Source organism: Microtus pennsylvanicus, chromosome 14 (assembly GCF_037038515.1).
Source record: "Microtus pennsylvanicus isolate mMicPen1 chromosome 14, mMicPen1.hap1, whole genome shotgun sequence".
NCBI lineage: Eukaryota > Metazoa > Chordata > Mammalia > Rodentia > Cricetidae > Microtus > Microtus pennsylvanicus.
In genome coordinates, this window is record NC_134592.1 from 3,426,937 (window position 1) to 3,441,536 (window position 14,600).

Consider the following 14,600-nt stretch of genomic DNA (forward strand, 5'->3'; position numbering starts at 1 on the left):
ACACTGCTATATCACCTGAGAGGAATACTGTCCATAGGCTCCTGCTTTTGATACACATAAAAATCTTAATTAAATTTAGATATCCAACACATGGGAGGCTGGGAGGCTGAAGCTGGAGGACTACTGTCTCAAAAAAACCCACACAAAACAAGGTAGATAAGGATATGCTTCAGTTGGTAGACTGATTGTCTAGCATGCAAAAGGATGTGGCTTTTAATATCCAGCCTTACATAAATCAGGTATAAATATATGTTGGATTCTTAGCAGTCAAAGGTATAAGCAGAATGACAGCTCAAATCCTATCTCAGAAAACAAAAATTTTAAAAGCATGCAAACATCCAGTTTCAAAGGAAAACATAAATAACAATGTGCAATCTCTGGAGTACTCCTCTCCCTCCCCCGTAATTTTTGTATTGATTCTTTGTGAATTTCACAATATGCAGCCCAACCCCATTCATTTCCCAGTCCTTCCATATCTGCGCTCCACCCTTGAAACCTCTTCCCAACAGAAGATAAAAAATGTTGAAGCTGTGGTATGTCAGGGTGTGTCACACCATATATCCTTCTGTCCAAACAGCTTTACTTCTAACATTCATTGCAATGAGTGCATCAGTCTGCTTCAAAGCCTCTGGCTTCTGCTACACTATCAATATCGGATCCTTGCTGGGACTCCTCTCAGATAGCTGTTGTTCTGAGTTGTGGAGATCCTGCAACTTTGGTTCCTAAGGACTGACCCCTTCAGGAGCTCCAGCAGCACACAGACGGTAGGTGGGCCAGTTCAAAGCCCTGGATGTGGGCCTGGGTGGCAGCTGTCTTGGTCAGCCTGCCAGTTCTCCCGCCCTGCCCAGGCTAGGGACAGGACCAGCTCTCCAGCCCCCACTCCACCAGGGCCAGCTCTCCTGAAACTGCCCATGCAGGGTGGGGCCCGGTAGAGCACTCCTTTGATGGAAGATGTTTTTATTTGTATAACAATATCTTCATCTAAAACCTTTGGTTAGACTTTATTTTGCCAGCAGTAGATCTCACCAGCTTTCTTCTCGGTCACAAAAATCCTCACTCAGATGCTGAAAGGGCTTTATGACGTTAAAGGTTAGAAACAGCTTGTTAACATTTCACTTTTCTCAGTGATTACTTTCAAACATATAAAACAAATGGTTCTATACAATGACAGTGCAAAACAGGTATTTATTGCCAACATAAACATGAAATATTGAATACATTTCACACGGGATGGTGTGAGATTTGATCTGTCTTAGCTGGGGATATTATTGTTACGATGAAACACCATGACCAAAAGCAAGTTGGGGAGGAAAGGATTTAGTTCACTCACAATTTTATTTAACAGTTCATTCAAGGAATTGAGGGCAAGAACCTGGGGGCAGGAGCCAATGCAGAGGCCATGGAGCGGTGCTGCTTACCAGTAGGCTTGCTTATAATGTTTTCTTATAGAACCCAGAACCACCAGTCCAGGAATGGTCCCACCCATAATGGGCTGGGCCCTCCCAGACTAATTAAGAAAATTACCTACAGGTTGCCTACAGCCTGATCTTATGGCTGTGGTTTCTCAATTGCGGTTCTCTCCTTACATATTACCCTAGCCTGTGTCAAGTTGACATAAAACTGTCCAGGACAACCTGTATCCTTGGTTCTTAAAAATGTAGTTGGTATCAGCTGGGTGTTGGTGGAGCATACCTTTTGTCCCAGCACTCAGGAGGCAGAGGCAAGAGGATCTCTGTGAGTTCTAGGTCAGTCTGGTCTACAGAGTGGGATCCAGGAGAGCCAAGGCTACATAACACAGTGTAGCCCTGTTTCAAAAAAACTAATCAAACAAACAAATAAAATAAGAAGTATGGTATCATAAACCTGGGGAATTTGATGAATCAAATCAGGAAGGGTCTTAGCCCGTAGTCTCAATCTTCCTAATGCTGTGACAACACAGATCCACATTTTGTGGTGACCTCCAACCATAAAATTATTTTTGTTGCTACTTCATAACTGTAATGTTGCTACTTAGCAGTATCTCTCAGTTCCTAAGTCCATTGGACACGTTTTCCACTGGCAGCAAACCAGAGGTTGAGAACCACTGGTCTAATCACTTGAGCAAAATCTTCTAATATACATTATATACAGATTCCTCACACCGAGGACTATTCTCTACTTGTCGCCAAATTTACTGGTAACCTGCCTTAAAACTATCAAAGTTTCCTTTTTAAATCAACAGAAAGCCTAGCACATGTTCTCTTTATTTCCCGATTCTTTTCAGCTTCCCCTCTCTCCTGCTGCCAATGTGCTAAGGTCTTTACCCAGAACATACAAAACGGCAAAGTACACAAGCTGCTAAAGCTGCATTTCATTCAAGGAACCACTAAAATAATCTGTTTAATGCTAGAACAACGAATGAGCAAAAGGTTTCTGTCCCATGAAGTTTATCATTGTCCCCAGCCTAACCTCACACACAGGTGGGCGACCACAGAGCTCATACCCAGGTCTGTTGGCCATGCCAACTCTTTTATTCCACTGATGATGATGGTATTTGCACAAGCATCAAAAATTTAGAGACGAAGATTTTCCCATATCAAAGACATTTATCGCTCCTTTTTTTTTTAAAGACAATTATTGAGGTATATTTTGGGGTTAAACCCATTAAACCTCTCAGGGTCCAGAGCAGGACGTCTATAGCAAGCAAAAACTGGCTGGGGCAAGGAAAAGATCTGAGGGTAGAACAAACCGACTCAAGCACGTTGCTCCTGCTTATTTCTTTATTCTTTGGTGAAGAAGAAAAGGCTGTTCTCCGCAAGGCTTTCAGTTTATATAAACACAGACAAATTTAGCAGTTCCATAGGTGGTAACAATAGCATCAAACATGCATTTCATAGAATCACAAAAACCCGTGGATCTGGCAAGAAGGCACCTTGTGTCTCAGAGGGACATGGCTGTGGAGCTCCCTGGCAGATATCGGGAGGATTAAGAATGGGACTTTATGCCACAGCAAATCCAGCGTGAGTTTTGCATATTTTATTTTCTGGAGTATCTGAAGTTAAATTTTTGTAGTACAAGTTTCTATAAAAGTACATGGAATGTCAAAATTTACTTTTTTTTTTTTACCAAAAGTGTATTATTTGGGGATAAATCTTTAGAGTGCTCTTCTCAGAAGTTGGGGCAACTTTGAAGACACCAGACAGATCACTATTCTCCATATTTACAATTATTGGCCATTGCCAACAGGAAAAGCTATTTTTAATGTGTCATCGGGCTACATGGGAGTTCTAGGAAAGGAATGTACCAATTCAGAACCTTGTTTTTCCCTTTTCTTAAAATGAGAGGTTTACAATTTTATTCATCTCATAAAACAAAATAAAAAAAGCAGAATATAGTCTAGAAAAGAATGGGACTTTAAATCACTACAGAATTCTAAGAAGTTTTCGTGCACTAACTATATATCGTAAGTGTAGAAATTTATGATTAATTGTAGAAAAATGCAGCAGTGCTGTTGTATTTTCTGAGCATTTCCGCTTTCTTCCCTGGTGGCTGGGAACTCAGCCTTGGTAGCCATAGTAACCCGAGGGCTTGGGAAGAAGGCAAGGTGCTTGATTTGTTTTAGCACCTAGCTGGGTGAGTTAAAAAAGAGTTTCTTTGGAGGCTTTGCTTTTGACTCCAGCAGGGTGCCCAAGTGAGAATTTTTCTCTCTGAGGCTGTTTTCAGAGGCTCGGGTTTTTTTCCTGTATCTCTAGGGGTAAGGGTATAAAGAGTTAATTTCCTGGGCTATGATCTTGTATTAATTGAAATGAAGGTGAAGGGTAAGTATAGAATATTAGCACTTTGCCAGGTTAGAGCAACAGGCCAGATTACACTTCGCTTCATCTGCTGTTAGAGTAGACAGACTTCTCTCTACTCAATGCCTCCTGTTTGGGGCTCCTTTCTCGTCAATGAGCCCTGTCAATAAAGTTGTGGGGGACTAGTTTTATGTAGATTTGGCTATGAGAATAAAGGTTTGGCTGAATGAATGTTTTCACACCATGGCTTCATGGTGTAGGGAGAGTTATCCAGCGGCCTTACAGGAAAGGTCAGATTTATACACTGCTGGGATATTACAGAAGGGAAAAACGTCATAATTTCAGAAGATTTCTACAGAATTGACAGTAACTTATCCAAACGACAGGTGCTCCCGCAGCTCTGCAAAATGGGTCCTCCACAACATCATATTGTTGTGGATTTGTCCAATAGATCTGTCACTTGTATATTTACTGTATAATCTAAACAACTGATACAAGGTCTATACAATTATTAATATACTCTGGAAACTCGCAAATTATTAAAAAAATTATCCTTAGTCTAGGCCCAAAAAAGGGGATTCACCTGCTAATAACCATTTGCCTTGTTTATTTTGAGAATCTTTCACCGATGCCCAGGGCTCACTGATTATGGTTAGAGTGGCTGGCCACAGCATAAAAGATCCTCTTGTCTCTGTTTCCTTGATCCTGGGATTATAAATGAACCACCATTTGTTTCTTTAGTGGGTTTTAGGAACTGAAAAAAGCAACCATTTGGTCAATGGAGCTGTCAATTGAACCTATTACAAGTGAAATTGTCATTCCTACTTAGTAATTTTTTTTCATTAGTGATGTATAGAAATGCAAAGAATTTAACTGTATTTTGCTACCTGGCTAAATTTATTTTAGCTTTAAGGGATTATATTTTAAATTTTATTTGTTGAGACAGGGTCTCTGTGGTAGTTTGAATGCAACTGGTACCATATTCTCACAGGGAATAGCACTATTAGGAAGTGTGGCTTTGTTGGAGTAGGCATGGCTCTATTAGAGGAAGTGTGCCACTGTGGGGGCGGGTTTTAAGGTTTCCTATGATCATGAAACCACCCAGTGTCTTGGTCTACTTTCTGTTGCCTGCAAGATATACAATTATTAGCTACTACTCCAACATCATGACTGCCTGCATGCCTCCATGTTCCCCGTCATGATGATCATGGACTAAACCTCGGAACTCTATACCACCCACACCAATGAAATGTTTTTTTTTGTTGTTTTTTTTTTTGTTTTTGTTTTTTTGCTTTTTTCGAGACAGGGTTTCTCTGTGGTTTTGGAGCCTGTCCTGGAACTAGCTCTTGTAGACCAGGCTGGTCTCGAACTCACAGAGATCCTCCTGCCTCTGCCTCCCGAGTGCTGGGATTAAAGGCGTGCACCACCACCGCCCAGCTGAAATGTTTTTCTTTATAAGAGTTGCTGTTGCTGGTCATGGTGTCTTGTCACAGCTAAGACAGTCTCACAATCAGCCTGGTTGGCTAAGAAAGTGAATGTAGGCCAGTCTGCTCCCAGAGCTGGGAATGAATGCGTATGCCATCACAACTGATTTTAAAACTTTTTATGGGATTTTTTCTGTAAGATTTCATCATTTGTAAATGCTGCTTTTCAATTTGGATGCCTTTTATTTCATTGTATTGTCTAACTCTCTAGGTTGTTTTTTTTTAATCATGAAAGAATACTGAATTTCGTTAAACCCATCTTCTGTATCAACTGAAACAACTATGATGTCATCTCGCCACACCAGTTCCTTCTTAAAATCAAGCGGTGTGTTTTACAGATTGGTTTTCATATCCTGAATCACATTTGCATTCTGGGAATAAATTCTGCTTCTTGATGGTATATAACCTATGCTACTAGATTCAATTTGCTAGTATTTTGTAGAGGATTTTTTATATTAAGGTCCGTAAGGATTATTTTTTAGATTATAGTTTCATGTAGAGCATATGGTTTATTTTATTCAGTACATTTTTAGAAATTTCTTTTATTTTATGTGCATGGGGTGTTTTGCCTGCATGTATGTCTGTGTACCGTGGTGTATGCCTGGTGCCCATGAAGGCCAAGAGAAAGCATTGGATTCCCTGAACTGGAATTACAGATGTGAGCTGCTAAGTGGGTGCTGGGAATCAAACCCAGGCTGTCTGGAAGAGTACCAAGTGCTCTTAATTACTGAGACATCTTTCCAGGCCCATTATATTTAATATATTTAACGAATGACAGTTATCTAGATTATGAGGAATTCAAAGACTGTTAACATTTAGAAGAATTTGGTCAAATTCCAATGAAAAGCAGACAAGAAATTCTTATTATATCCTCCATCTTACAGATAGAGCCATGACAAAATATAACACAAATAAAAACTTACCTAATCTGAAGGTCCAGAATAATTTGTCTTTTGTCTACATTTTCAGTATAAACCTTAACACCATTGACTCTAAGGGGCTGAAACAATAAATAATTTAATTTAAAACACAGAAAGGTTTAAAAGCAAACGAACTTACAATACAGCATAGATATGATAAGAACAAGTTTAGCATCAGACTACAAGTATAATTCTGGTTTACAGCACACTGTTTAACTTTGACAATTTATTTAACTTGTATTCCTCAGTTTTCTCATCTGTAAGATATAAATAACATTGACAACCATGTGAGATTACTGTGAAGTTAGATGGCATAATGAATAGAAGCACACTGCAAGGCATATTAGCAGTAAGTATCCAATAAACACAGGCATTACTGTTGTTGTTAGCGCATGTAATAAATACATCTGCTTTTACTTTTAGCCTCATCGCTTTCAATTTAATCTGATCCTCTTCTTCTACTCTATCTTTATTAATACTTCCCATTACTTTTAATTTATGTTTTACAAGTTTTCACTTTGAAATTTTACAAAAATTTGGCTTTTCAGTAGATTAAAAAAAAGAATATAGTTGAGTGTGGTAGTGCAGGCCAATAATCACAACATTTAAGAAGCTGAAACATGGCATTGCCAGTTCAAGGCAGCCTGAAAAATAATAGAATGAGAAAATAGAAATGAATAATACTTAATATATGAAACAGATAATTTACTATGCAACCACAAAAACCAAATCATTTCTTTTTTGTGTTGTTGTTATTTTCTTTTGTTTGAGACAGGGTTTCTTTGTGTAGCTTTGGAGCCTGTCCTGGAACTCCCTCTGCAGACCAAGCGGGCCTTAACTTCACAGAGATCTGCCTGCCTCTACCTCCTGAGTGCTAGGATAAAGCTGTGCACTACACTGTCTGGCTGTATTTCTTTTCCTTTAAGACTTATTTCTACTTATTTGTATGCTGAGGCCAAAAGAAAGTGTCAAATCTCCTGAGCTGAAGTCATAAGTGAGAATTTGTGGGTGACAGGAATCAAACTTATATCCTCAGCAAGAGATCCGAATCACCGAAACATCTCCCTGACCTACAGTTTGTATTTAAAGGCCAGCCTGTGCTTTATAGTAAGACTGTCTCAAAAAGCCAAAATACAGACCTACCCCTTACAGAGGAGTGTAGGGAGTGGAGGAGGGAGAGAAACATAAAAGGAGGAGGGGACTAGTTGGGAAGAAGGGGATGAACAGTAGTGGGAAGAAGATAAGGAAGGGTGATGGGGGTATGATTATGGTACAATATACTGCATAAAATATAATACAAGCATGAAATTGTCATATATACAAATGCAAAAGTCCTCAGTATTTTCTCAAAATAATTATATTAGAATTTATTACTTAATCATAAAATTTTCTACAATAAATATTCATCAAGAAATGGTTTCTCATCTAATTTTTAGAAAATGCTGAAAATTTTAAAAATCTGGATGAAATCAACCTCATGATTTATATAGAGAAATATTTGTTATGGGAGCATGGGGTTCATAGGGAGGAGGGAGGAAGAGAGGGGAGCGGAGAGAAATATATAGGAAAAACAAAAAATGAAAAAAGAAAAGTGGATTCTAGCCATAAACAAAGGACATTGAGCAATCCTAGAGAAGTTAAATAATAAGGTGAGCACACACACACAAAAAAACCATATATAGATCCTCCTGGAAATTGGAAGCAGACAAGATCACCAGGCAAAAGTTGGGAGCAGAGAGGTGGGGGTGGGGGTGGGGGGAAGGGGAGATGGGGAGAGAGAAGGGAGAAGGGGAGGATTGGGGAGAGCTTGGGGGAGTGGGAGGGTGGAGATGGAGGAAGGGCGGATATGGGAGCAGGGAAGAAGATATCTTAATTAAGGGAGCCATTTTAGGGTTGGCAAGAGACTTGGCTCTAGAGGGGATCCCAGGTATCCATGGGGATATCCCCAGCTAGGTCCTTGGGCAGTAGAGGAGAGGGTGCTGAAGTGGCCTTGTCCCATAATCACACTGATAAATATCTTGAATATTACCATAGAACATTCGTCCAGCCATGCATGGAGATAGAGACAGAGACCCACATCGGAACATTGGACTAAGCCCCCAAGGTCCAGTTGAAGAGCAGGAGGGAGAAGATGATCAAGGAAGTCAGGACCATGAGGAGTTGGTCCACCCACTGAGACAGTGTGTCTGATCTAATGGGAGCTCACCAAAGCTAGCTGAACTGGGACTGAACAAGCATGTGATCAAACTGGACTCTCTGAATGTGGCTGACAATGGGAGCTGACTGAGAAGCCAATGATAATGACACCGGGTTTTGATTCTACTGCATGTACTGGCTTTTTGGGAACCTAGTCTGTTTAGATGCCCACCTTCCTAGGCCTGGATGAAGAGGGAAGGGCCTTGGACTTCCGGTACCCTTCTGTAGAAGGAGCCGAGGGCAGGCCTGCTTTTTGTCTCGCCCAGCTCCCGCATGGTTAGCTTTACACCCGAAATAACAACACACAAACTGTATTCATTTAAACACTGCCTGGCCCATTATATCTAGATTCTTCTTGGCTAACTCTCACAACTTGTTTAACCCATTTCTAATAATCTGTGTAGCACCATGAGGTGGTGGCTTACCGGAAAGGATTCTAGCCTACATCCATCTTGGCCCGGAGCTTCATTGTGTCTGCTTCACTGCCTTCTACCCAGCATTCTGTTCTGTTTACTCCGCCTACCTAATTTTCTGTCCTATCAAAGGGCCAAGGCAGTTTCTTTATTAACCAATAAAGTAACACACAGACAGATGACCCTCCTCCATCACCCTGCCCTCTCTTAGAACTGGAGGGCGAGGGGGAAGGGTGAGTGGAGGGGAGAAAGTGGAAATTTTGAATAGTATCATTTATAAAGCAATAAAAATTTTAAAAAAAGAAAAAATATTTATTAAACAATATACAAATAAAACTGTACAAATATTAATGAAATAATACATATGAAATCTGGAGAGGCAAAAATCATTATTAAGCAAATTGATATTTGTTTTCTATGTATAGAGGTTTTGCCTACATGTGTGTCTCTGTACTGCTGGCTGTCCTGGAATTTGCTCTGTAGACCAGGCTGGCTCTGAACTCACAGAGATCCACCTATCTCTGCCTTCTAAGTGCTGGGATTAAAGGTGTGTGCTCCTAACTTTCTCAATATTTAGATTGATATTTATTAAAGCTAGTACCCCTTATTTGTCAGAAAAAAAAGTCAAAAACCGGGCTGGAGAAATGACTCAGGGGATAAGAGCACTTGTTGATCTTCCAGAGGGCTTGAATTTGGTTCCCAACACCCACATCACGCAGCTGTACAAATGCCTGTACCTCCATCTCCAGAGGCTCTGATACCATCTTCTGGCCTCCATGAATGCATGTATGGCATATTCTCACACAGGTACACACATACACACATAAACAAAAATAAAAATTAACTTAAAAAGTAAAACAAAAACAACAAAATATAAAGAGCAGCACAGTGAGAGTGAGGCAACAAGTGGGAAAAGCCAGAACCTGCCACTGGGAAGAAGAACCTAGGGCCTTGCAGACTTTCCAGTCTTCTTCAGGAACAGTTTCCGAAACCAGGGCCTGCACAGTGGTCACACTGTTGCTATGCTTTCACAGCAGTCCCACTGTGTGCTTGAGAAAGGGCACTAAAGAACGAAGGAACTGACCTGCTGACCCACGTCCACTTTTGTGAAGCTGAATGTACTGAGGTGGGCATTTGCTCCCCGCACAGCTGGTTCTATGGTTTCTCGAAAGAGCTTCTCTATAAATTGACAAATAAAGGGCCACATGTGCTTTACCGTCTAGAAGGAAAAGAAACTCACATTAAATAATTGCTATGACGTATGATACATAATTTATTTGAGTCACTAAGGAAATTATACTCATGTCGTCTATCAGAAACTGGCTTTGAAAACTAGAACAAAAGGGAGAGGCAGTCCTGTCAAATGTGTTCTCAGTGCTAAGCATTTATTTCAACAATAAACTACTGATTAGACAATATACTACTGGAATTAGTTCTTTTAGTTAGCTATTCTGTTTAAACATACCTACATATCTAGTAATCACTAAAAGTCCCATGACTTCAACTGACTGTAGGAAGACATAGGCTATGGCCAGGTGGTGGTGGCACAAGCCTTTAATCCCCAACACTCAGAAGGCAGAAGTATACTGATCTCTGAGTATGAGGCCATCCTGGTCTACAGAGTGAGTTCCAGGACTGCCAGGGCTACACTGAGAAACTCAGTCTCAAAAACAAACTAATACCAAAACCAAAACCAGAAACTTAACTTGTAGCTCTTAGGCTGGGAGGGTAGTTCAGTGGCTCATTTGCTTCTTTTGGGTGAGGCCCTTGGTTTGATCTCAACACCATAACAAAACCAAACCAAAGCCAACAAAAAACTGCGTGTGGACCTCAGTAACCACTCCTGCATTTTATAGCCACAAATTAACTTGGGCTATAGGTGATTTCTGTCTAGACTAATGTCACTATATTGCCTTAGAGATGCTCAAAATACCAGGCAACAGAGACTCAGCCTAAAGCTTACTCAAACAAAACATCCATTAAAAGGTATTATAGATGGCTAGTTTCTTCCGAGTTATTTTTTCTCTTTATAATATTTCTGGAATGTGTGCTTGTGATTTCTATAAAGCAGATGTTAGCAGCCTCTATTTAAGAACACAGACACAAAGCCAGATGGCAATGCCATAAAAGTACATGCATAAATCTTCTTAGGACAGTGACACAGCTCTTGTTCTTCCCAAGGGAAAGTCACATACTACTTGCAACAGTCCTCGTGGGAGCAGAAGCCTGCACACCAATCTGAACTTCAATACTACCAACACTGAAATTTCCAAACATGGGAAGATAGTCTCTAGCCCTCTAATTCCCAATGAATATTTGGAGTATGCTAATCTTACCTTATTTAGCCACTCTGCTCTTTCAGTGTCTGGAAAATGAACCTGAGAGAGAAAAACACACACATGACTTAATGACTCCTGACAATCACACATACACACAAAATCCATAGGTTTTGTAGAAATCTTACAGTCCTATGTTTATATAATGCCTCTTTAAAACACTTTGCTCTAATGCTTTCTAACACAGTCTCAGAAAAGGAAAGTTGATATGCATGGTACCTTACTTGCCACATTCTAAGAACTTGGAGGGAAAGGGTTTGGGACCCACAAATACCACAAGAGCCTTCATTGCCTCCCACCACCCAAGTGAGTATTCCCTGGCATATGAAATACCCAAGTACAAAAAGAGCCCTTCTTGCCTTTAAAAAAAGTATTATCATTGCCACCATTCTGCTAGAAATCTAGACTCAGACTTCAAAATCCATCTCTTCTTGTTGCATTCACTTTTAAGCCCTAAACAGACGACTTCTATATGCAAGGTCCATCTGCACCAGTTTCCTGTCCTCTCCCAAGTGCACACTGTGGTCATAGCTCTCCACAGGTAGGGCCTACATACTGGAAAAGAGATTGAAAATGCAAAGAGAAACCTACTTAAAAAGTAAGTGAAGAATGTATTGTTGCAGCTAAAATAAAACATATTTGCAAAGGAAGCTAGTGCTGTTTTTGGCCACAAGGGAGCTTTCAAAAGAAGAGCACACAGGCCACACATAGTTTTGATTTGGTGGTACAGTGGATCATAGGAGACATTGTACTGGTGACTGAGAAGATCTGATGCACAGAACATTTCTGAGTCACAAAGAATCCAGTCCAGTCATGCTGTCCTCTGGCTGAAAGAACCAATGGAGCTAAGTAGGATGTAGTCTCAAGGAGGGTGGGGGAAGGGTATGGTTTCCAAGGTTTCTAGAGCCCACTCTCCTTTTCAAGTTTGATTATGAGAACAAATAACAGAGATGGGGCCTAGCAGGAGCCAATCCCTGAACACAGGATGGGGCTGGAGACATGGCTCAGCGGTTAAGGGCATTGCCTCTCTTCCAGAGGTCCTGAGTTCAATTCCCAGCAGCCACGTGGTGGCTCACAACCATCTGTAATCAGGTCTGGTGCCCTCTTCTGGCCTGAAGGATACACATAGAAAGAATATTGTATACATAATAAATAAATAAATATTTTAAAAAAAAGAAGTATTTATCTTTGATAATTTACTGTTCTTTGTTATATGGATGACAGATAGCTATTTTAAGGAAACTGAGTAGAAGATAATTTTAAACTAAGTGACTCCTGCCGGGTGGTGGTGGCGCACGCTTTTAATCCCAGCACTAGGAAGGCAGAGGCAGGCGGATCTCTGTGAGTTCGAGGCCAGCCTGGTCTACAAAGGGAGTTCCAGGACAGGCTCCAAAGCTACAGAGAAACCCTGTCTCGAAAAACCAAAAAACAAAACAAAACAAAACAAACAAACAAACAAAAAACCCAAAAAACTGACTCCTGGGCTGGAGAGATGGCTCAGAGGTTAAGAGCATTGCCTGCTCTTCCAAAGGTCCTGAGTTCTATTCCCAGCAACCACATGATGGCTCACAACCATCTATAATGAGGTCTGGTGCCTTCTTCTGGCCTTCAGGCATACATGTAGACAGAATATTGTAAACATAATAAATATTTTTAAAAAAACTGACTCCTAATATACTATCTATTACGAGATGTCTAAATTATTTGAAAACCAATTCTATTGGTGGAGGAGGGGAATCTCACTATATAGTCTGGGCTGGTCTCAAACTCTGTGATCCAATTGCCTTAGTGATGTGAGAGTGTCATATATCAATCTGTTGATTTCATTGTTTAAGCAATAAAGAAACTGCTAGGCCCATTTGATAGGCCCACCCTTAGGTGGGTGGAGTAAACAGAAGGGAAGGCTGGGAGGAAGAGGAAGTGAGGTCAGACTCCACAGCTCTCCTCTCCAGAGCAGACGCCTTCAGAGAGACGCCATGCTACCTGCTCCAGGGAAGACGCACGCTATGAAGCTCTGACCCAAGATGGACTTAGGCAGAATCTTCCCGGTAAGCGCACCTAGGGGCGCTACACAGATGATAAGAAATGGGCTAGTCCAGGTGCGAGAGTTAGCCTAGAAGAGGCTAGATAGAGATGGGCCAGAGCAGTGTTTAAAAGAATACAGTGTCCGTGTAATTATTTCGGGGCTTAAGCTAGCCGAGCCCGCCAGGTGGCTGGGGTCTTGGGGACGCAGCCCCGCCGTCGCCCCTATTACTACACCTTAGCTTCTAGGTGCTGGGATTATGAATTTGTGCCAACACAGTTGGGTTGAAAGCCAATTCTTCTTTTTCAGTAATAGATGATATACTGAATTTCATATGTACATCTAACATATATAATTCATACATCTGCTTAAGCTACGGAGAAACCCTGTCTCGAAAAATCAAATACATATAAATTATATTCAATCATATTTAATTTATTCATACATACTTTAAGCTAGCATTTTATGTTTCACCATATGTGCAAAGTGACAGCAAAATCTAAGCCAGGACTGATGACAGTCAATGGAAGAATCTAAAGAGCTTTAGCTTATAGCCAAGAGTACCAAGTCAACCATTTGATGATATACCTAATGCCTCACATGTAAATGTATGTCCAAGGGTGACATTTTAAGTTGAAGCATACTTGAACAAAATTTTCAAAATCTTTAGGCATCCTTTGTTACTACTAACAGAAAGTCACACAGTTATCTGATAATCTTGATTTAAACTGGGGCTTTGGCATAAACTACATCGATTCTACGAATTAAAATGAGTTCAAAAGGAGGAAGACTGTCTTCATCACAGAAGACAATCTGGTGGGGTTTTAAAACCCAAATCCAATACTTCTAGGCAAACAGATACACTTATGTTTTGACAGAAATGAATCAGAAGATGGTTATGCAATTGTGGCCCCTTATATACTTTCCTTGCATGGGAATGGCAAGTCAGCGCAGCTGTTTGGCAAAGATCTAGCAGAGCTGAGCCACACAATGGCAACCCTGTCACCTTTGCATTTCATCTCCACCTGTTGCATATTTGGATGGCTTTTAATATTTGTACAATTTGGTGACATTGGATTGATGAGAAATTTTGTATGAATCATTTCTACCTTCTTCCAGTACTGTTTCTAAGATTCCCCAGCAAAGTCCTGAGCATACTACCCCTTTAGCTTTTAGGGAGATATCCTTATCTACTTGAAGATCTTCCTTATTATGCCTTGGAGGTTGTGACACACAAGACAGAGGTCAGCCGGGCAGTGGTGGCACAAGGCTTTGATTCCAGCACTCAGGTAGGCAGAGGCAAGAGGATCTCTTTCAGTTCAAGGCCAGCCTGGTCTACAGAGTGAGTTCCTGGACAGCTGGAGATACACAGAGAAACCCTGTCTCAAAAAACCATTAATCCCAGCACTTAGGAGGCAGAAGCAGGCAGATCTCTGAGAGTTCAAGTCCAGCCTG

General features: G+C 40.8%; 1 protein-coding gene across 4 annotated transcripts in view; it reads right to left on the reverse strand.

The window, feature by feature from the left end:
- Esyt2 (extended synaptotagmin 2) overlaps positions 1–14,600 on the reverse strand; it is a 71,574-nt gene that overhangs the window by 40,478 nt on the left and 16,496 nt on the right. For all 4 annotated transcript variants that reach the window (XM_075948010.1, XM_075948009.1, XM_075948008.1 and 1 more), the window contains exons 2-4: positions 11,123–11,164; positions 9,871–10,005; positions 6,181–6,257 (exon numbers count right to left, since the gene is read on the reverse strand). In XM_075948010.1, the coding sequence (XP_075804125.1) occupies positions 6,181–6,257; positions 9,871–10,005; positions 11,123–11,164 (254 nt within the window). The remainder of the gene's footprint in view (positions 1–6,180; positions 6,258–9,870; positions 10,006–11,122; positions 11,165–14,600) is intronic.